This window comes from Cebus imitator, unplaced genomic scaffold (genome assembly GCF_001604975.1).
Source record: "Cebus imitator isolate Cc_AM_T3 unplaced genomic scaffold, Cebus_imitator-1.0 Scaffold208, whole genome shotgun sequence".
NCBI classification, from domain to species: Eukaryota; Metazoa; Chordata; class Mammalia; order Primates; family Cebidae; genus Cebus; species Cebus imitator.
This window is the reverse complement of record NW_016107523.1, coordinates 2,963,378-2,987,447: the sequence shown is the minus strand read 5'-3', so window position 1 is coordinate 2,987,447 and position 24,070 is coordinate 2,963,378. Positions and strand designations below refer to the sequence as shown.

General features: G+C 39.9%; 1 protein-coding gene across 14 annotated transcripts in view; it reads right to left on the bottom strand.

Annotated features, from left to right (window-relative positions):
• DMD (dystrophin) overlaps positions 1–24,070 on the bottom strand; it is a 2,133,401-nt gene that overhangs the window by 145,143 nt on the left and 1,964,188 nt on the right. For 10 of the 14 annotated variants that reach the window (XM_017548497.2, XM_037745683.1, XM_037745686.1 and 7 more), the window contains one exon: positions 8,291–8,352. In XM_017548497.2, the coding sequence (XP_017403986.1) occupies positions 8,291–8,352 (62 nt within the window). Of the gene's footprint in view, positions 1–8,290; positions 8,353–14,078; positions 14,235–24,070 lie in introns of those variants that run through there. The other 4 variants (XM_017548509.2, XM_017548510.2, XM_017548508.2 and 1 more) reach the window with 2 other exon arrangements.

Sequence of the window (24,070 nt, the reverse complement as noted above, 5' to 3'; positions counted from 1 at the left end):
AAAAAAAAAAAAAAGGCAAAAGGCAGAGGTTTTAACACTGAGCAGTATGTTAAGGAATTAGAAGCAAGAGCCAAGGAAAGCTAAATATTGAGTAGCTTAGTGGAGAACAGTTTAGTTCACAAAATATGCTGAGAAAAGCATTAGGACAAACTCCTAATGCAAAAGGAATTCATAGTCATTCAGAATTCTGCAGTTTCTAGCCCAAGAGCATACTCAGGAGGGAATACTTAATGGAATGTAGAAAGCCTATGGAAAGAGGGGAATGAGCAAATAACTATGATATTCCTTCCTCTTGGGCAAACTGAAGAAAGAGGTACAAGGATTTTGATGACAGTGTTAACTCTCTTGCAATTGCTGATTTATAATGATATTCATGTATCTTTAAGAAGCTCTTAGCCCTGTTAACTAGGACTTAACTAGTCCTCCTAACTAGAACTGCTGAAGAATCACACCCATAACCTGAGGCCCAGCAGACCCTAAAGTTAAATCCTCACTTTAATATTCTGAAGCTCTCTGCAGGCCAGAAGCATGAAGCTAAGGGTCATGTGCTGATCAACTGCCTTCAAATCTTATGTTTTTTTTTTTTATTTTTTGTTTTTGTTTTTTTCTGAGACAGGGTCTTGCTCTGTCACCAGGCTGGAGTGCAGTGGCACCATCTTGGCTCAACCTTTGCCTCTGGGGTTCAAGCGATCCTCCTGCCTCTACCTCCCGAGTAGCTGGAAGTATAGGTGCGCACCACAACACCCAGCTAATTTTTTGTATTTTTAGTAGAGGTGGGGTTTCACCATCTTGGCCAGGATGGTCTCAATCTCTTGACCTCATGATCCAACCACTTTGGCCTCCCAAAGTGGTGGGATTACAGGCGTGAGCCACCACTTTTCCTAAGAAGTTCGAAAACACTCAGAAGTTCATTTTTGAAAATTGAGAGCTTTTGCGTAATTCAAGTGAGCATCATGCTGGATAATGGGTTCCAAAACTTGGACAACAGATTAAAAAGGGCTAGATCGTTCTGAAGAATGTTATAACTTAAGTAAAAAGGAACCAATACCTCTTGAGAAAAAAACTTGTGGCTAAAAAGGCTTCAAAGAAGGAAAAGGAAATTGGAATAAGTAACATTAGAACATATGGTGCATCTAGATTTTAATAAACTGCTTGAAATAAAACCAGCTTTCTGAAGTGCAGTGATTCTGTCTTCACATTATCCTATTTTTACCTATATATCTCCTTTGTAAACTGGTATTCTTGTACTATATTGATGGTATCACAAATGCAAAAAAAAAAAAAAATTCACATTGTAATTTAGAAAGGAATCACTGGGGAACCACATAAATATTTTAGTGTATTTATAATTAAGAGACCCTCAATAAGACAGGCTAAGAAACAATGCTTTTTTTAAACAGGGTCTCACTCTGTTGCCCAGACTGGAGTGCAGTGATGCAACCTCGGCTCATTGCAGTCTCAACCTCCCTGGCTCAAATGATCCTCCTACCTCAGCCTCTTATCTGGGACTAAAGGCATATGCCACCACGCTTGGCTAATTTTTGTATTTTTTGTAGAGACGGGGATTCACCGTATTGCCCAGGCTTGTCTCAAACTCCCGAGCTCAAGTGATCTGCTCGCCTCAGCCTCCAAAAGTGCTGGGATTACAAGTGTGAGCTACCATGCCCAGCCTAAATTCTACTCTGTTGATCAGTATATCTGTCCTTATGTAACTACTCTCTTGATTACTTAAGTTTGTAGTAAGACTTAAAATTGGAAAATGTGAGGCCAGGTGCAGTGGCTCACACTTGGAATCCCAGAGCTGTGGGAGGCCAAGGTGGGAGGATCACTTGAGCCAAGAGTTCCAGGCCAGGCTGGGCAACATGGTGAGACCCCTGTCTACACAAAAAAAATTTAAAAAGATGAGCCAGGCATGGCGGCACATGCCTATAGTCCCAGCTACTTGTAAGGCTGAGGTGGGAGGATCACTTGAGCCTAGGTGTTCAAAGCTGTAGTGAGCCATGATCAGGCCATGGCACTCCAGTCTACGTGACAGAGCAAGATACAGTCTTTAAAAAAATAATAAATTAAAAAAAGTGTTTTTAAGCAGCACATATTATGTGTATGGGGGCAGGGTGAGCTTTTAAAAAATATTTTCTTAAAATTTCAGTAATGAAGTTATGGACCTAGACATAAATTGTGAGAAAAGGACAGGCTTTTAACCACATAACTGCACTTCATGTAAATCGATATTATATTAGTATTTCAAAATAAATTCCAGGGCATCTTACTATCTAACATCTACCAATTTTGTAAATGCTTTCTGGAGCCTGGAAGGGCTCAGGGTTTTAAATCACCAAGCTAACCTATTGGAACAGTCTTTCCATTACATTTGTAAAAATGCTAATAGGAATCTAAAATTCACCTCATGAGTCGAAAATATTACTAACTTCTAGGGAGCGACAAAGAATGTGCCCTCTCAACAACAAATGAATGGCCCTGAGGAGTCTAATGGGAAATATTTTAAGAGCCTCTCTATTTGACAACAGCTTGCCTCACTCAGCCTATAAGATACGGATGGGTAGCATGATCATCTCCTGTTGTTGATTTTCTCAGAATGTACATTTCAAAACACAGGAATGATTAAACTTTCAGAAATCCATTTGTCTGCAGAGTTAGCCTAAAGGTACCTCTTGAAAACAGTATCTCTTGAAAAATGATGATCACAGCAAGTTTAGAAACAGCCTGCCACACCCTTAGCCCAAAGTAAAAGAAAAACAAAATTCTTAGATAGTTATGTCCTCACATTTTAATGATAAAGCGCCAAGACCTAGAAAAAACAGACATGAGACACTTGGTCTCTTATATCCCACTCACTCCACTACTATTCTCTACTACTGTTCTATGACAATTGGGGGTAGTCGCAGAAAAAGTGCTGAAAGAAAACTGATTTCCAGTTGCTTTTAGTGATTTCTTCCCTGTAAAAATCAAAGACAATGCTTTTGACAAATCATTAATGTGGTGTAAAAAAGTTTCTGGAGACTCAAATACCTAATGACTGTTCAGTCATCATAGCGAACGTTAAAATTATCTACTTGCTGTGTCTTGCTTTGTGTGGGACTCTGATAATACTTTCTCTCAATTTTTTGCATAGGTACACAGCCTATATATGAGAGGAACACAATACTTTTAATACTTGATGGAAACCTCCTCTGAAAAGCCATTTTAGATCCGTTGGAAATCATCTAAAATTAATTATCTTGTTTATTTAGTTTTTAATCAAAAAAGTTCTATTTTCTCTATCTCTAAAATGTCTACATCTGCATTTTTTTATGACTAGACATACTTACAGACTAAAAATACATGAGGTGATCTCCTTGTTTTAAAGGTTAACTGACAAAGTCCATGAGAATCAGGGTCCTTAAGCATAAATTATCTGTGTGTGTGTGTGTGTGTGTGTGTGTGTGTGTGTGTTGTGTGTGTGTGTGTGTCTGTGTGCGCGCGCGCGCGCATGCCTGTGGCTACTGCTAGTTTTCTGTCATAGGTTCTCACTGGTTAATGAACTATAGCTATAGAGACACTAAGAAATAGAATAGGGGATATTGACGAAGAAATTTTTGTTTTTTGCCAAACACCTAATTGTACATACAAATTCATTGTAGAAAATCAGTGGAAAAGGAAAACCACCTAGACTTTATTAGAGAGCTCCAATGGTAATACCGCAAGCAATAGCATAGCTTTTCATCAGTAAATACTTGCTACTTTTTCAGTTTTTACAGAACGTTTTCAGCTTTTAATCCTACTCTGTTCAAACCCTGTGTGCGGAACACCTGAATGCTTTTGAGGGCAAGGCAGGTAACAGAAACATGTGTTGAACAGGCTGCTAGGGAACTTGGGCAAATTAGAGAAGGGAAATCTCCTTAGAAGTGGGCATCTTTAAGAATGTATAACCTTTCATGCATACTGTGAACCATGTAGCTTCCACAGTAGAGTATGTCTGGAGTGGGGGTAACAGAGGGAAAAAGCAATATATTGATATTGTCAGCATTCCACCAGAGACCTGAGGTTCAGGTTCGATTAGGAGATGTGGTCTTAAACATTTTTGTTGTTTCTTTTTTTTTTTTTTTTTTTTTTAGGTGGAGTCTTGCTCTTGTCACCCATGCTGGAGTACAATGGCGCAGTCTCGGCTCACTGCAACCTCCGCCTTCTGGGTTCAAGCGATTCTCCTGCCTCAGCCTCCCACATAGCCGAGATTACAGGTGCCTGCCACCATGCCTGGTTAATTTTTATATTTTTAGTAGCGATGGGGGTTTCACTATGTTGGCCAGGCTGGTCTCGAACTCCTGGCCTCATGATCTGCCCGCCTTGGCCTCCCAAAGTGCTGGGATTACAGGCGTGAGCCACCGTGTCCGGCCGGTCTTAAACATTTGACATGCCAGACCACAACATCGTTTCTGCTTTCAAGATACCTTTCATGAACTGGCTGTAGTTGAAGGCTTCTGACAATTTCACCCAGCTCAAAGAGCAATTTGAACCTAAAGGGATACCTCCTGAAGAAGAAAAACATAAGCTACTAAGTAAAAACTAAAAAGCAATAAAAAGTTTATTTTCAGTATTTTATGTTCATGTTTTGACTTTGAAACAGCATAATTTTAGAGAGGGGGAAAGGCACTGCTGGTAGTTAATCTTATACAGGATCTCAAGGATGTAGGCAGGCCAGGCACAGTGGCTCACACCTGTAATTCTGGCACTTTGGGAGGCCAAGGCAGGCAGATCACCTGAGGTCAAGAGTTCGAGACCAGCCTGGCCAACATGGTGAAATCTCGTCTCTACTAAAAATACAAATATTAGCAAGGCATGGTGGCAGACGCCTGCAATCCCAGCTACTCAGGAGGCTGAAGCAGGAGAATCACTTGAACCCGGGAGGCAGAGGTTGCTGTGAGCAGAGATCATACCACTGCACTCTAGCCTGGGCAACAGAGTGAAACTCTCTCTCTAAAAAGAAAAAAAAATGATGTAGCCATATAACGAACTAAGCCAATCATTCTGGGTGTGCCAGGCAACAGTGAAAGGAGTGCTCATTGTTTAGGAACCCACCATACCATTTCCAGAAATACCACTGAAGTAACTTACTATTCATAGATAAAACTACCAATTCATATATATGTGTAGCAGGTGTGAAGTAACCAACATGAACATACTTTACCTAGTGAATAAAATCAATGACAGCAGTGAAAGCACTAACACAAGACCAAGAACAAATCCAGGAGCCCCCCATAGCTGTGTAGCCCTGATCAATGCCTCCCTGAGCTTGGCTTCACTGTCCTGTGAAATGTGGATGTTGGTACCATCCAACATGGAGGCTGGTTGCTGGCGTGTCCCATGTGGCACATGTATAATAGGCCCTCAATAAATGGGAGATGTTATCTGATTAATCACCATTTGGATAAAAGCCCAACGAATGTTGATTGTTACAAAAATAATGGAAATATCACCTCTGAAAGGTGAAAAGGAAATTTCAACACTTAATTCACTTGCAAATGTTTTGTTCTTAGGCTAGCATTCAACAAAATTTCAAACGGGGCTGGAATTGATCATACACTTACGATGGTTTCCTTTTATTATATACAAATTATGACTCAAACTTGATTTAATAAAAAAGAAAGTCTGCAATAAATGAGTTCTAAAATCCCCCGCAACTGTGATTTTCTGTTATCATTTGAAATTGAGTGATTTCACAAGCCCAATCCAAGTGTAGCTCCAAGTGAGTTTATCCAAGTGAATTTGTCACCACATCCAAACTACTGAGAAAATTTTAGAAATATAATGATTAAATGTAAATTACATTCATATTAATCGAGCAAACATGTATTCATTGATAGCCCATAATTAGCTTTTCATCAAACATGTTTGTGATTCCTCACTACAGAGTAAATCAAAATAAGTAGTACAGAATACTAAACAACAAAATGGAAATATGGCCATGGTAATACTTTAGTTTTCAGTGGAAAAAAAGCAAGTTATAAGAGAATGATTTGGGCACGGTGGCTCACACCTGCAATCCCAGCACTTTGGGAGGCCAAGGCGGGTGGATCACCCGAGGTCAGGAGTTTGAGACCAGCCTAGCCAACATGGTGAAAACCCGTTTCTACTATAAAAAAAAAAAAATTAGCCAGTTGTGGGGGTGGACGCCTGTGATTCCAGCTACTCGGGAGACTGGGGCAAGAGAATAGCTTGATCCCAGGAGGCTGTGGCTGCAGTGAGCTGAAATTGCGCCACTGCACTCCAGCCTGGACGACAAGAGCAAAGACTCTGTCTTTAAAAAAAAAAAAAAAAAGAGAGAGAGAGAGAATGATTCAGCTTCTAGAAAAATATATGTATAGAAAGACATTTTTGAAGATGCCTACTAGATTACTAAACATCAGCTAACTCTAAGTAGGTTATGAATGATTTGTCTCTTTTTTTTGTTAGCCTGTATTTTTAAATTTTTAAAAATATAAATAGGTATTAATTCCATAATTATTTTAAGAGTAAATTAAAATATTAAAACTAGAAATCACTGTAATTAGAGTAGGAAATATTAGAAGTGGGCTAAATCTGTGTAAACCACAGGTTATGATCAGGAGGCACACAGACAAATTTAAATTAGTTCTTTGCAGACAGATTTCTAGTTCCTCTTGTACAAACAGGGGTTCTTGGAGTACTGGGATAGAAGACTAGCTTGCCCAGGACAGCTGCTGCCCACTTCAGATGAAGCTGTTTCATTCTCTCATTTGCCAAAAGATAAGCATTCACGTTTTCCACCTGTGGTATAAACAGTCTGCAATTATAAGCCAAAAACATTCTGTAGGGGCTGGAAATGTAGCACTCGAAAATTAGCTGATCCCAATTTTATGTAGATTTTTAAATGTTTACACACTTATTACTAGACTGAAACGACATCATATTACTTTAAATGTATTGGATAAGCTCTGACTAGTATAAGTGACTTTTTTTTCCTTTCTCGTGTTTTTTTTATTTGCATTTTTCAGGTTTTCTAGAAGCAATTTAGATCATTTATAATTAGAAAAATGTTTAATAAAACAATTTTTTTGGCTAATATCTCTTCTTTAGTCCTTGGTGTCTCTATAGTTGAAATTCATTCAGTGAGAATCTATGACACAAAAGCAGTAATTCCTACGTACCCCCTGACACACACACCCCACTTACATATACCTACACAGAATTTATGTTTAAGCACCCTGATTCCCATGGTCTTTATCACGTAACCTTAAATCCAAAGAGATCGCCTTACGCGTTTTAGTCTATCAGCATGTCCATTCACAGAAATGCAGACTTTAAAAAGTAGAGAAGACATGACTAACTTTTTTTTATTAAAAAAAAAAAACACACACACAGCCTAAGTAACACAGTGAGACCTATCTCTACAAAAATAAAAAAGTTTTTAAAATGAGGTGGACACGGTGGTGCATGTCTGTAGTCCCAGCTACCCAGGAGGCTGAGGCACAAGAACAGAGGGCTTCGAGGCTGCATGAGCTATGACCGCACCACTGCACTCCAGCCTGGTAGACAGAGCAAAACCCTGTCCCAAAACAAAACAAAAACAAAAACAAGCTGCGACTCAAGATAATTCATTTCAGAATATTCCTTGTAGATCTAAAATGACAAACGAGATATCTAGACGTTCTTCAAGTGTTAAAAAGACTGGTGTTTTCAAACCCCTATTTGCATGCTATGTACCTATTCAAAACATTTCAAGTTATGAGGGGGAAGAAAACACAACTGTCAGGCTCTTACATAAACACAAAACAAGCCATAGTAAAGAAATCATTTAAATGTTCACATTAATGACCTGCCAGGCCTTAGGAACTGTGAGCACTGGAAAGACTGCAGAAAATTCCTTTACACAACAGCTGTGGTTTGGCAAAAGAGTTGTCTCGGTTTCACATGGAAGGAATCAATAAGCACCTGAAACAGTTTTCCATCTTCGTGGGAAGAAAAGAAAAAAAACAGCCGTAAATTGCAAGTGTTTTTCCATCCTTTTAGGGAACAAAGAAAACTACAAAGACCTTTAGGCCCTTTCAGGTGTATTGAATTTTTAGAAATCAATCAACTTCTAAAACTTGTTTTTAAGGAACCTCTGAAAAAAAAGAAAGGTGATTGTCAATTTGGGATAGGAAGGTGCCATTGCTTTCACCCTTGAAACAATCTAATAATATATTTACATAGCAAATAACTTTCACACTACAAACCAGTTTATCCTAAAAGCCACCGGTCACTTAACTTGGAGGAAACAGGGCTTTGTCCTTACCTAAAGACTGGTAGAGCTCTGTCATTTTGGGATGGTCCCAGCAAGTTGTTTGGGTCTCATGGCTAAAACACAAAACATAAAGAAAGACTTTAGAATTTACAATGGGTGGTCGAGAAAAGAGAAAAAACCAAAGCAACATGATTTGCTTTTGAACCATTCGGAGCCTTTATTTCAAAGTACTTCCATAGTGTATTGAAGAAATGTTTATCTTACAAGCAGAAAGGCCCCTGCCTTTGTTTTCAAAGGGAAAAGCAATACAAACATTATTGGCTTCCAGAATTTGTTTCTTCTTTGTATCCACAAATTGAATGTGCCTTAGTTATGACAAATTGACCTTGTTACGTGATCAATAATCGAATATCAGGATTTCTTCACCCATCCAATGTGAAACACTACAGAAAGGACACTGACAATTATTCAACTCTGTCAAAGAGATACTGGACATTAATTCAATAAATATAAATCACCTCACTTCTCATTTGCTTTCACTGCCTCTGACATTTTTCCATTACCCTTTTCTCTACATATCCAGATCTCATATCCATGATACCTGTATTTCATTTCAGCTTAAGGTATATCCAGTGCCTAACTAATATATCATAACTTCCTTCTTCCCATTACTTTCAGAGTGTTTTTTCTTTAAACTCAGTATGCTCTACTATACACCACTACACCTCTTCCTATATTTACTTGGGCCTGAATGAAGCATTCACAGCTCTCTTCCATTTCTTGAAGTGTAGTTGCTAGCTATCAGCTCCTGCCACAAAAAGAACAAAACACCTTTGTTCCTCATTCAATTACATGAATAAACCCTGGAGAAATAACTACATATACTTTTCCTTACTTTGGCCCATCTACATAAATCACCAGAGCATCATATTTCCAGTTTTCAGGGATTACATGACAGACTTTGATACAGTAAAATGAAGTTCTGAATGATATTTGGGTACTCATATGCAGATTCTATTCATAATCTTTTGGGGGGAAGGGTAGGGAAGGAAAAAAAGAGAAATCACTTAAATTGGGGCATTTCAAGAGGACCACAAAGTACAGAGGCTTCACACAGAAAGAGGAGTTTGGAGAGGCAACAACGTCAAATGGCCTTAGCATATGTTTTGAATTTTAGGGCTCTGTGCCCTACTGGGGGTGAAATTTACAGCAAGCCTGCTTACCTTGGAGGATTAAAGGATTAAGTTGCTATAGGTAAGTGACCGGCACCGTTTGGTGCTCAATATGTGGTCGCTTTTGGTATCATGTGCCCCTCAAATTGTCATCTATTAAAAGCAAATCTATTATTAATTGATTACAATATAGATGTGGATCCAACTATAGTTAATCAAGCCTAAGAAAGACCCTTTGTAGAGAGCAAAACCAACACACTATATGTTATCACCTGTGATTTAAAAAAAATAAGTGAAAAGAACCATTTAAGTTGGTTTGAGAAAAATAATACAATCATAAATCTCATAAAGACATATGGAAATCACCCAAACTGTACTTCAAAGACCATCCCTGTGATATTTGCCAATCAGTGATTGAACAGTGAGGGCTACTGAAATCAATTTGCAAGAAAATGTTTACTTGTGAAGGGCTGTTTCACTGTCTTCCAAATACATTCACTTCATTTTTACTTTTCCACAGAGTCAATTCACATTTGAGGAGTATAACAAGGACCTATCAGTTGAGGGAATGTAACACAGTGACATTCAAGTCTTAAAGTGCAAGAAGAGGATGAGATGTGGTCTCTCTGCTTTAAGGGGTTTTAGGAAACCCCACCACCAAGCTAATTTAGGATCTGGGGAAGGGGCAGGCGGGCCTGGTACTTTAGATGCACAGTACAAGGAGGCTGCGGCTTGCAGCTTCATAGAAAAAGTGTTGCTTGTTCTCAGGCGTTTCTCAGCTCGCAAAGTGAGTGTATACCAATTCCGTACACAGAGCAAGGAAAGGTTACCTTCTATTGAGACCACTCTGCATTCAGGCCTCCTCTATTTCCAAAGGTCATTAAGATGTGATACTAGCACCAGGGAGAAAGGAAGAGAGAAGAGAGGAAGCACACACGTGTACCCACACGTACAAGGGCTCACACATGCCCTTACTAGTCACACTGTGTAACAACAATGTCCCATCTCCAGGATATTTGTAAGGACCGGAACATCTTCTATAGATCTGCAGAAAAACATTTAGCTGTGCTGATAAGCCTGATCAGACAGAGACAGGGAACCACCCTGAAAAGCCACCATCTGGAGTGGACTTCAAATTGGAGACACATAGGCAAGAAATAAACTTGTACCAAACGCAATTCTAAAAGGAAATAGAAACGGTGCATACAATTTACAGGAGAATCCCACATAGAATGAATGAGGGTTTCATGTAGCTCCCCATCTCGGCAAGAAATCTCACGACTGTTGGCATGCCTACATTTCCTACCTTTTTAAAGAATTTATTTTGAAGGTTAAAATTATGAAAAGGGTTTTAGAAATAATTTTCTTTAATCCATCAGTCCTTGGCAAAACTGAGAATCTCCTTTACTGGAGGAAGGAAGAAATTCTAAGCCCCCAATCCCATTGCCCATTTGTGAGTTAAGATATTAGTCCTTGATAGGTACTATTTTCCCAGTTATCTGTGATTCAGGAGGACTTGAATACCACAGATAAATGAGCTCCTCAAACAATTCCAAAGCTAACCTTTCTCACCTTCAACACACAAACCTTTTATTTTTAAGCAATGCAAAAGAACTAGAAAAACAATTTAGATTTCATCTTTGCAGTCTTAGTTTCACTTCAATTGCAAACCAGCTCTAAGCAAAAGAAGTGAGCACAAGCGGAAAGAAGAAAAGAATAAAGGGTGTGACTAATACTCAAAAGGAGAGAAATAGTCTTTTAATCATGTAATACTGAAAGTGCTTGGCAACATAGCTTCAGATTTTTTGGTAACTATATGATGAACCAAATATTCACTTCACAGCATGTGAGTATTTTCTACCTGTGATGAATCCAGACCCCTACTGGGACACATTTAACCCCCTAAAATAGATAGGAACTATGAATATGGACTGGATGAAACAGGCACAAATCTGCATAATTCATATCTATCTTCCACTCTGAAGGACAAACCAATTTTTTGTTCGTGATCAATAAAGATTTTACAGCTTCATTTCTTACTCTGTGCCTGCCTTCAAAAACAGTAGCGATTTCTCAATAACTCTATGAGAAGAGTTCACACTTACCTGAAATACGCAGACAATATAGAAAAACATGGTGTGCTAGGAAGGAGGGAGTGGAAGGGTGGGTGGCACTGTTTTTGGTAATTGTCTCTTTTCTGCATTTCACTCTCCACATCAGAAATGCACTCTCCACATACCATGAACAACCAAAAAAGAAATTCTGAAACCTGTTCACATGTTAACGGGTACATCTTTGTTTGGCCTTTCTGAGAATAATGTTCAACATAGATCATAAGTCTGTATATACATTAACACAGACATAAGCTTCATAAATAATCCTTTAAACGCTCTTTAAATCTTTAAAAGCAAATCTTATTGATTTTTGGCACTGCTGGTTCCAAAGCCTGGCATCAGATATGCCTCTCTGAGCAGTATTTATATGAAGATTCCCCCTCTTCCATGTACAAACCATGATAATCTCTCTTTTTCCCTTTTATTTGAGGCTGTGATAGGAACCTGATGGAAATTAAAATATAAAACCATCGACTGTGACAAAAGACCCCGGCAACACCTACTTGTCAATAATAAGAAATTAAAGCATTACTCTACTGAGCACAAGGCTGACCTAATTTCCTACCATACAATTTAAATTTTCTCTCACCTTCTTTAGTTTCAAGTAGTGTGCAAGGTTATTATAACTGCCTCAGAGCTGTTCCTGCTGTCAGTGCTGGAATAATCAGACTTATTGGAATTGCTTTTTTAGTTTCTTAAAAACAAACATTAAACACTTGTAAAAAGTAACAAATACCTAGTGCTGTGGCTGGGAAAATGGCAGTTGCCTAATTAAAATAAGATTTCTTCTGCCACCACGGTTACTTGGTACTGAAAATATTCCGAACAGTTGCCTTTTTAAAAAAACTATCTTTCCACTACTTCCCAGGGAGAAAACTAATCGCTATGCAGCAATATAAAAAGGTAGCGTTCTCTTGTGATTTGCAGAGGATTAGAGTTTGGCTTCATATATAATCTGGAGCCCATTGATCCACACACACAAATGATTTCCCTTTAATCTGGGGATCAGACTCTTTTTCTAGAGGAACCTTGGCATTTGCATGCTGAATTGTTGAACTTGGCTTGTATTGCTGGAATACTGGCAGGGTGTGGATGGTAAAATATATTTTAAAGTTTCTGCTACCGTGGGGCAGGGCTTTGGAGGGGTGGGCGTCAATACAAGTATCAGAAATCCTATTTTAGTTCCCATTTCTTGTTCCCTGGGATATTTACCAGTTTATTCTGCTTGGCTCAAGCCAGGGCAAAGATGATTGCCTCGGAGCCTGTTCCAGCTGTTACTTGTCCTCGGTTCTATTTGCTTTTCAAGGTTTAACTCCCACCCTCAACTTCGGCCAAGCAATTTCTTTTGAGGGTCGTGTCCGATCGGAGATCAAACAATGATGCCTGAAACCAATTCCACGGTGTTCAAGGGTCAGAGACCTTTCATATAACCGTGTTGTTTCATTTGCTCCTCTCGCTCCTCCAACAGCAAATGTATCCTCTAAAGAGGGGCTTAGGAAAAAGGTAATAAAAAATCTAGGCAAAAAAGAAAAGGTGATGGGGTGGGGGGGGGTGACAAAGAGAGGTGGCAGGGATAGAGCAGAGGACCAAGAGTTTATCGCCCAAGGAAGAATGTAGATTTCACTTAAAGACGCCACTTGAAAGTTCACCACTTCAATCGAATGGATTTTTTTCATGATGTAAAAATAGTTTATAATTAATTAATATTATGTCTCCCTCAAGCAACTAAACCGCTTCAATTTAAAGCTTGAAACTTAACTCCAAATTTGACTAAGATAAGCAAAGTGTCCTGCCCTTTTCCTTGCCATGCTCGGATTGGGAGTGACAAACTTTGCTTGAAGGTGAGCACAGACACCTGGAGAAACGCGAGAGAACACCCCAGAAATGACTCCATACCCAATTCCAAAGGGCAAAAAAAAAAAAAAAAAAGCGCAAACAAACAAAAATCTCCCCTGAAATTCTCGACTTCTGGGCTTTAGTTGTTTGTTCTTTCTTTCCTGATTTCTGCAGGTCTTGGGGCATGGAATGAGCACGGTAGAAAATGCAGCGAGGGAAATGTCAGTTGGAATCCTCGGAAGAAATCAGGCAGAAAGTTGACCTTTTGGCACTTGCAGTGCAATGGAAGGTAGCGCCGCGTGCGCCCCTTCCTTCTGCGAGTATGAGCGACGATTTAGGAAGAGCCTGCCTTGCTCACGTCCACACTGGCAGCCTGGAAAGGAGCAAAAAGCTCCCCCGGCCCCAATCCCCGCGTGAGGAACGCGTTGTCCCCTCTGGGAACGAAGAGAAATCAGCTTTTTCTCTCCGAGCCCGTCCCAAAGCCGAGGAAAGAGGTTCCCCACTAGCCCGGCGCCTAGAGAGAATCCCCGGGGGCGCACCTGCAGCGGCGCCCCGGGAACCCGCGGGAGAGGTTCCTAGACGCCCAGCTGCCCGGCGCCCCGGGTCCAGCCGCTGCCGCGCCTGTCCAAGTTTTGACCGCCTCAGCTTGCCCCCTGCTCGCGCCACAAGTGCACGGATTGCGGCGTTCGAAGGGGGCCCGAGCCGAGATTCACTTACCCTTTGAGCTGTTCCCTCATGGCTGCAAGGACTCTGCGGTCGAGGGTGGGTACCAGTGGAGGAGTGAGCTTCCCAGAGCCGCCGGGCTCCCCGAAAGTGGAGCGCCGCCGCCGCCGCCCAAGCTCACAGCCGAAAGCACTGCGGAGGAGCCGGCGCGGGCGGGCCGGGGAGGGGGCGCTGCGGGCAGACGGGGCGGGGCCGTGTCGGGCTCCGCCCCCACCTAGGGACCTGGGAACCCGGACACCCAGAGACTGGGCAGTTGGGGCTTTTTCAAAACGGAAAGGAAAAAGAAAAGAGAAAAAAAGAAACAAAGAAAGAGGAAGGGGATTTAAGGTAGACCCAGGAATCTGGAAGCCACACAAGTCTCTGCGAACACCTCCTTAAAGCCTCTAGCAAGACTACTTGTTGCCTAAATAAATGACCCAGGTGCAAATGACCTCATCGCAGATAATTAAGAGTGTGGGCTTGGAGTTTTCTTTTTTAAAAATGAAAGAAAAAAAAATGCATGCATAATTCTCACTCTCCCTTCCCCGTCAAGTGAAGATTAAAGTGGCCGGCAAGAGAAATTGCAGTCAGGCTCATCCTAGGCTAAAAGGGATTGTGAAAAAGCCTTTGTATTTGGATTTGTGACATAGAAGCGGTTCTCAAAATGTAGTGCCTGGGAATAGCAGTGTCAGTATCACCTGGGAACTTCTTAGAAATGAAAATTCCCTCGGCCAGGCCCAAACCTACTGAACCAGAAACTCTGAGCATACTAATGCTTGAGAATCACTGGTATGGACTCTCTAAATTAAGACACTACCACCAGTGGTGTTGCACGGTTTGGTCCTTTAAAGGAACTCATTTCCAATACAATATTTTTTTGGAAAAGTTACAGGGCCTGAACAGTTCAAATAATTCTAATTTTAGAGTTTGCAATATGATAGAGGTTAACTACACACAATTATTTCAAGCTTGGAAATATTTTTTAAAAAAAGAAGAAAGGCTTTATTAGCACAAGAATTTTCTGCAAACTTCAAATGATACCTTAGACTGGCATCTAAAGAGAATCTTATGATAAACGGTTAGTGATATTTTCACTGTTTTTCTTTGTCCATTTATTTTGTTGGCTTGCTTTTCTTTTTATTTTCTTTCAAACATTTGCTTTCCACTCTCCTTTCTGGTTGATTCATTCCACTTCAGTCTACAGTTTAAATGTGGTCCCCTTTTTAAAGTGTATTTCTTAAGGGATGGGGGGTCTCACTGTGTTGCCCACGCTGGTCTCCCAACTCCTGGGCTCAAGTAATCCTCCCACTTCAGCCTTCAAGTGCCTGTGATTACAGATTCACGCCACCATGTCTGGCTTCTTTTTAAATACTCCTTTTTTTGCTCAACATTTTTTCCCGTAGAATGTTTTAGGTGGAAGGACACCCATCTTGCTTTATCTCATGCTACAGCATGGCAAAAGAGGCAAAAATAAAGTATGTGGACAAAAGTAAAAGGGAGTGTCAGGTTGCTTTATTAGCTTTAACAAACCAAATACAAAGGTAAATGTTATCACAAAAGATATGTGCACGTATGTATGATAGGTATTGCTATTTTTAAGCGAATATCGCATTTCTTCTGGCATTCTGGCTCATACACTGAGATTTCTTAGTGTTGCCCTTTAGCAATTTTTAGCTAGTGAGTTGTGGAGGCAGCTGCTATTACAGTCTGAGGGGGGCACACTAAGATTCCCTTTGGCTGAAGTTGTCCCTTGGTCAAAGAGTATATTCTAGGTCTGCTCCTATCTTTGGGGAAGAGAGTTTAGTGTCCTGTGATGAGGAAGTAGTGCCCTTTGCAGTAAATCAGAGACAGCAATCTCTGTGTCAGTGCGGCAAATCACTTAACTATTGTTTATGTTTATTTCAGCTAAGAGATACCTCAAAGCATGGACATTTGCAAATATTAGAAATCAATAAACTAAGGATTTGCAACACCTGTAGAGTAAGAGATTTGTCACTCTCTTTCTTTCCTGTTTTTTGTTTGTTTTACACTTTTCAATTACCTGCTCAAAATTCAGGAGTTCTGACATGCTTCTCTATAAATACCTAAGTCTCTTTTCTCAAGTGTCCAATTAGAAAACTACTAAGAACAATCTGTTGACAAGAAAAAAGAATGGAATAAGAAATCACTATTCAGACTTTTTTAAAAAAATTGACAGATGGCAATCCTCAAAAATACATCTTTAAGTTCTTTTTTAAACTGGAGTTATAGGCACTTGAAGACTTGTTCCCAAATCTTGATGTCATGTTATAATTAAATACTGAAAGGATTATTTAGAAATGACACAGGCATCACAGAGACTGTTTTGTTGTTAATTGCAGCCAGATTATGAATTTTGCTTATTAGAGGAAAGCATTTAGAAAAGAACATAATTGATATACCTTCATATCCTATGTAAATTAGGTAGTGGGGCCATGTATGATAATATATTAATTTCTTGTTTATAGTAGCTGTTTCTTCTTCTCCTCCTTCTTCTGATTATTCTTATTACTGTTTTGATATGAACCACGGACATGAAAAGGGCCTGCAGCTCTGCCACCAGAACAAACTTCAGCTAAAATTTTGACTTCAGAATCAGCTATGACCTACTTGTTCCCAGTACCACCGTTTAGAATGGTGTAAGGATTGGAATTAGAGAGTCCAGCTGCAAAACTCACGCTCTTAGCTATTCTGCTATGGAGCCATGAAGAGACATGGCTTCCTTTATTGTGGGAAATGTCTGTGTTTTTTCTAATGTGCTCATAGACAATCTCACTGATGGCTCAGAGTAGAGAAGAGCCAATTTGCTAGAAATAAAGAAGAAATTAAATGGGATGAGGTCAAAGAAGGCCACCCAGGAAATTTTCCCGTAGCCACAACTCTGGTCTTTGAACCACTTAAACTTGGAGAATATCTTTAGAAAATTAAGGGCATCTCTGACCTAAGGGACTGTGTAGGATACTTCCCCATTCTTCCCTCCATCTCTATTCTTTGTCCTCCATTCTACTCTGTGCCCCAGGAGGTTGGACCTCTGTGGGGACATCAATCAGGCCGTCCTGCCATTTGGCTTCTTTTTGCTTTCAGCCAATTGGGAGGCAGTGATGAAAGGCCTATAGAAGGAGAGGAAAGGACAGGAGGAGAGTGATGTTTGGGTATTTATTTTCAGGTTCCCTCCTACTGATCTCTGGCCTGGCAGCTGCTGAGTTCCTTGACCTGTAGCCACAAGTCTTTGTTGGCCAGTCCTTTCCTACAGCAACAGCATTCCACCAGTTACATAAACCATTCTCTCCCTTTACCCCTTTGGGCAAATGTTTACCATTCTTTTTTTTTTTTCCCCCCCCTTAGCCTGCCTAGACCCTTGTAAATAGCCTTTCCATTATACTCTCTTCAAGTGCTCCTTTTGAATGTACCATCTGTTTCTCCCAGGACACTGACCAAACTGAGACCCATCCAGCCAAAGCCACCCTCTGGGGCTGCTGAATGGGGACTACTGATAGAGGAGAAGGTAAGATCCCCCCACACTGGAGCTAAAAAGCAGGCAACACTAAGTCATTGGATAAGCATTCATACAATCCTCCTCTATAGGCCCACAAAGAGCTTCTGGCCTTTGGGGAGTAAAGGCAAATCAACATTTATGAATGGTGACTACAGCAGGTGTGAGGGTAAAAAGGATGCAACCAGCTTGTTCTTTACAAGACCGACAATGGTCTGCTCGATCTTCTGGAAACAATGTCAAGGAATGGTTAGAGAAATGGGCAAACCGAAAAGGGCTTAGTGTGACAATCTGGAGCTTGGCTTGTATCCTGAAAGGTATGAGGGAGCTTTTTAAGGAAGAAAGAATTAAAGCATGAGTGTGGCTCTGTCAGATTTGTCTTTTAGAAAAATCACTCAGGCAATGGTGTGGGGGCTTGATCAGAAGAGAGAGTCTGGAATTCAGACATCAGGTACAAGGAGACTACAGTATGAGGAGGATCTAAATTACGGCAGTGGCCGAGGAGGTGGAGAAATGATAGAATAAGGTAGCAACTACAGAAGTCTTGACTGACTGGATGTATGAATGGAAGAGAGGGAAGAAGTAAGGCAATAGTCCTGAAGCTTGGCCACCCTTTGGAATCATTCAGGAATTGTTAATAAATTTAGATGCTTGAGGCTTATCACCCTGAGATTCTAATTTAATTGGTCTTGGACATCAGGATTTCTAAGACTCTCCAAGTGATTCTAATATGCAGTGAAGGTTAAGGACCATTGCCCTTGAGTGACGATCAAGATTGGATGAGCAGCATTCTCCAAGCTAGGAATTTCAGGAGGAGGGGGCAGAAGTGGATCAAGAAAGAGATGATGAATTCAGTCTTGAACATAATGAATTGGAGGTGGTGATGTGAAAGTGTAGGTAACCAAGAGACAGTCAGACATCTGAGTGTGGAGCTCAGAGGGAAGATGTCTGAATTGGAGCTATGGGTTTGCAGTGTCACTGTTGGAAGAGGGAAGGGTCTTGGGTTTGAATAAGCCCATCTAGTGTAGGGTGTGAAGGGCTAACAGCTGAAGCTATGCTATTCCTACCTTCCACAAACAGGTATTTTTCCTTTCTGAGTTGCATGTGGTTTCAATGTTTGCCTGATGTTAGCTGTGTCAAAATGAGAAGTGGCATAGGAAAGCACAAAGACAAGGGATGGTTTGAACTGGGTACTTGCCTGGAGGGATGGTCTTCCCAAGGGACTTCACCACCTCCTAGGGTTCAGCTTCTCTCTAGCTCTAAGACTTTCTATCTATATTGCCTTGTGCTCCCTAAGTTTAAGTAGAACCTGCATCACTTTATAAAAATCCATTTAGAGCATAGATATCACTTCAATTAAGTACAATACATATTCCATAATAAAATGTCAACATTTGGGTAGACAGTAAAGACATAAGAATTCCTAGTTCCTCTTTACATAGTAGAAGTATTAACCATGAACAGTGATTCAGATGTCTAACAAATGGATTGGCTTATAGTGATGGTGAATCATTGCGGGATACAGCAAATACTAGAGCATACAAATTAAAACACATATAACAATCTCCCTAGATCAATCTGAAACCAACATCTTCTGGATGTAAGAATATCCCACCAGCTCACATTAACCAGGAAATGAAGAGGCCTATACGTTCAGACACAGAGCACTTCACACCCACACAAAAGCCTATTTTTCCAGGCCCTGCCTCTTTAGGGAGGCAGAGTAAGCCAGGCTGAGGAAAGTTCTCTCTGAGCCAGCTGCCATCTAACCAGAGATTTCACCAGACAGGTTCCAGATAAAGTCAGAGCTCTGCTTCACTCTCACACAGTTTTCTTTTAATAAGATTTCTCAGAGCTTTGCCGAGTCACCTATATCAAGCCGAACATCTAAAAAGATGTGAATTTTAACATCTTCACTAAAACAAAGCCATACTTCATTAACCTCACAGGGCGGTGATTGCTTCACGGGAAAGAATTTGGAGTACCTATTAGCCTGCCAGCCATAGAGATAACCCATGTATATGACCCACACCACATCCTGCTAAAAATGGATCACTGGTTAAAGTGGTTCAAGTATATCTGACTATAGCATTCCTGGTCTACCTTAACAACAGCTCAAAGTTGTAACTATTTGTCTGCTTTTCCCCACCGATTGTGTGCCAAATTTAAGAGGAATTTCAAAACTAGGCAGAAATTCTTACACTCTGCATAATCTCTCTTCCTCTTCAGCTACAAATAAGACTTTGTATTTGATTAGACTCACAGCAGGTGAAAGCCCCAATTAGTGAATTCATTCTGAGGCCTCTTTCTACCTTCCTCCCACACATCACATTAAAAAAAAAAAAATCGGGGAAGTCTGGGTCTCTTCTCAAATCAGATTAACCCTTTGATCTACCCAATCAAACTATTTACTGCATGAAGAATTTTCACTGCAAAACAGGAAGATGTTGAAAGATTCCTCCTTCTTGATTGACTTCACAATGGAGGTTACAGAAAATTCTATTTTGCCAGACTTTATTGTTTTCTTCAAATCCATAAATATTCTCAGATTTTCTGATCAATCTAGAAATTACAGTTTTTCTTCCTACCCGAAACTCACAATGCCAGTATCATCTAACAAAAGATTAATGGTCAGTCTACTACAAGAGAGAATTACTTTTAAGTTATGTTCTTATTTTGGTGTATTTGAGGTGAGAAAAAAATATTAAATTTTAGTTTAAACAGTATGCTTTGGCCTTAGGAAAGGCACAAAGTCTATATTTCACACTTTGTAAATATTTATTTGTCAAAGAAAATTCATCATTGGACAAGGATAGAGAGTATGTTGAACATTTAAAAAAATCAAGGCAGCTTTAGTTCTTAGAGTGATTTACTTATACTTTGTCAATTGCTTCTCTGGAAACAATTCACAACCTAGTTTTATTTATGAGCATATGATTAAAAAAGAGCAGCTTTGTCTTTTTTAATTGTTTTAGTCCTGTCACTTTTCTTGAAACAAGTCATAGGACTTATTATCCAGAAGAAAATACTGAGCATATATCAAAGTAGTAATGCAGCTTTTAGAAGTAGTCATCTGTTACTGTCAGAGGTTCATTTCATTTTGAGTCTTTTTAATTAAAATGCAAAGTTCTACATACATGCCTGCCTAAATTACCCCTTTCTGAAATACTCAAATTTCATAAAAAATGTTAAATGCTAATGTAACCATTGTTAATACCAGAGACTTGCTTCTTGAGATTTGGAAAAAAGTAAACAAAGGAATTACCAGTCAATTAAGCGAACAAGGAAGTCATCCTAAGTTGAAACAGATAAGGAAAATGTAATAATCAAATGCTACAGATGAAGACACCAGTGGTTTGTTTTTTTTGTTTTTGTTTTTGTTTTTGTTTTTGCTGAGATGAGTATCTACAAGAATCACACTCTATCAAAAGCAGTTTTCTTAATCTTCAGCAAGCGTAGCTGTGTATTATAGCAAAGGCATGAAGACAGAGGGACAGAGCTTCCAGACCAGTTCTACCCCTTAGAGGCGGGCACTTAACCCTTTACAGGCAAGTCACTTAACCCCTTGGATGCTTTTGTTAACTTATTTGTAGAGTGTGGATAATACTCTTATATCGTGGGTCAAAATGACATAATGACTCTGACAGCAATTTGAAGACTGGAGAATGCTGTGTTCATGCAAAGTAGCCTATCAGGCAGGTATGATTTCTTAAAAGAGATCCCAATATGTTCAGGAATACAGCAAGGTATACGGAACAAAATAAATTCCCTTTAACATTCTGTTTGATTGTCGTGTGAGGGAAAATGAGAGGTCTGAGTTTTAGTTCTTCCTCTTTAGCAGTTTACAAAAGGCACCTTTCCTCTTTTTGCTCTTTACATTTAAGGAGGAAGCAAGTAGGAAAAGTAAGAATTTTTTTTGCAAGATAAAACACTAGCGATAGCCTAAGATAGGTATAAAATTCACACCATTTGCTATCATTCTGTGGGTCTGAGATTAAAACACGAATCGTATTCATGCATGTTAAAAGGCGTATCCATGTTCATATTGTCAGACAGCAGAAACTTGGAGTAGTTAGAGAGCAAATGAATACTGATTTGGTGGGAGACAGTGAGGGAGAAATATCCCCTAGCTTGGTGGAGAAGGCCTCCCGGTGGCAAGCCTTGAATAGCCACCATGTGGTAGGAATTCCACACAAAGACAGGGCTCCACAAAAGGGAAAATGAAGATAAAATCCACTTTAACCAATTATTGATCTACCAATGTCTGAATCTTGTACTCCAGCTCTGACGCGTTTTTGTCAAGGCATATTCTGAAGATGAAAGGAAAATACAAATGCAAGGAACTTTTATTTATCCACAAATTTCCAAGATATGTTTTGTATGTGCTGTATCTAGACTACATTTCTCTATTAAATATTATCCTATATTAAGTTCTTTAAATAGCTTCAAACATAGTATATTTATGGAACACTGACATATGTTTTTGCTTATCATTTAAACTCTTCTTATTTTTTATTTATGGTTGGTAAAACCTGCAGAGTATTTGGAGATTGTGGAAATATATAAACATTTCAACATTGTAAACTGTTTTTATTTTTCTAGTGGGATCCCAAGGAAATGTGGCCTTCTCCTTAAGGAGCTTATGATCTAATGAGGGAAGATAGATCCACATATAGCTCAACATAATATCAGACAGATTATAATAATTACAGAAAGAGACAGAAGAAAAGCAGCAAAAAAGGAAAGGTGATTAGTTTGACCTCTTGGGATTAGAGAACATGCACTTCAATTAAAAACTAAGTAGACTTAAATCGCCTAGTTAGTTCTTAAATCAGGTTTCATGTGTGTGTGTGTGTGCTTTTCTTGTTGCTAGTAAATGAACAGTTGAAACAAATTTCTTACATTGACTCTGTGAGCTAAGTGCTCATATTAATAATTTACTAAGGTACAGAATTTTTATGTTAATATACAGCTGTGTTATGATATCAGTTTATGCTTTTTGGGAACTCAAATATGTAATGGGCCAATATTGGGTTTTATATCTTGGGGAGGCTAACTGGCAGAAAATACTACTATCCCCATTAGGACATCAAATCACATTCTTGAGTTAATATCAGTAAGATTTTAATGTGGGAGTTGAGGTCCTCTCAGCTTGACCTATTCTAATCCCTTAGAAACAGGTTGACAAAGATTTGGAAGCCTCTTCTCATATGATGGATAGAGAAGAAAAAATTGGCACCACCTGAACTTTTGACTATCTTTCTGTTTTTTGTTTGTTTGTTTGTTTGTTTTTGAGACGGAGTCTTGCTCTGCTCTGTTGCCAGGCTGGAGCACAGGGGTGCAGTCTCGGTTCACTGTAACCTCCGCCTCCCGGGTCCAAGCGGTTCTTCTGCCTCAGTCTCCCAAGTAGCTGGGACTTCAGGCACGTGCCAAACACCCGGCTAATTTGTGTATTTTAAGTAGAGATAGGGTTTCACCATGTTGGCCAGGATGGTCTCGATCTCTTGACCTCGTGATCCACCCGCCTCGGCCTCCCAAAGTGCTGGGATTACAGGTGTAAGCCACCACGCCAGACCTTCTGTTTTAAATAGAATTAAATTTGAAGTGGGAAGAAACAAGGAGAGAAAAGAGGGTAGGGATCCGAATGGAAATGTACGCCAAGTAGACAATGACAACAGCCCAGTTAAGAGGGGATGAAAGCCTGAACTAAGAAAGTAGCACTGGGAATTGGTGGAGAGGTTGAATTCATGATGGGTTATAGAATAAAATCAATGCTACTTTTGAGCCAATTGAATGTGAGGGCTAGAGGAAAAGTATAGGATTTTTGATAATGGCATTATTAGCTGTGCATTCATGGATTCATATTTGTGTATGTACTATGTACATATTTATACCATGCATTGTTCTATAAAGGCTTTAGGGCAACTTATAACATTGTATAACTCTTAAAAATTACTAGATGAAATCCAGCATTCAGGAAATATAAACAGCATAAAACCTTAAGAAGAGAGGAAAATTTAAAACACAGATTTGTTGTTGTTGTTGTTGTCGTTGTTTGCTTTTTTTTCGAGACATAGTCTCACTCTGTCATCCGGGCTGGAGTGCAGTGGTGCGATCTCAGCTCACAGCAACCTCTGCCTCCCAGGTTCAAGCGATTCTCCTCCCTCAGCCTCCTGAGTAGCCGGGATTACAGTCGTACGTGCCACCATGTCCAGCAAATTTTTTATATTTTTAGTAGAGATGGGGTTTCACTATGTTGGTCAGACTAGTCTCGAATTCCTGACATTGTGAGCTGCCTGCCTCAGCCTCCCAAAGTGTTGGGATTACAGGCCTGAGCCACTGCGCCCAGCCTGTTTTTTGTTTTGAGGCAGGGTCTCACTCTGTTACCCAGGCTGGAGTGCAGTGGCAGGATCTCAGCTCACTGCAACCTCCGTCTCCAAGGTTCAAGCAATTCTCATGCCTCAGCCTCCCAAGTAGCTGGGATAACAGGTGCCTG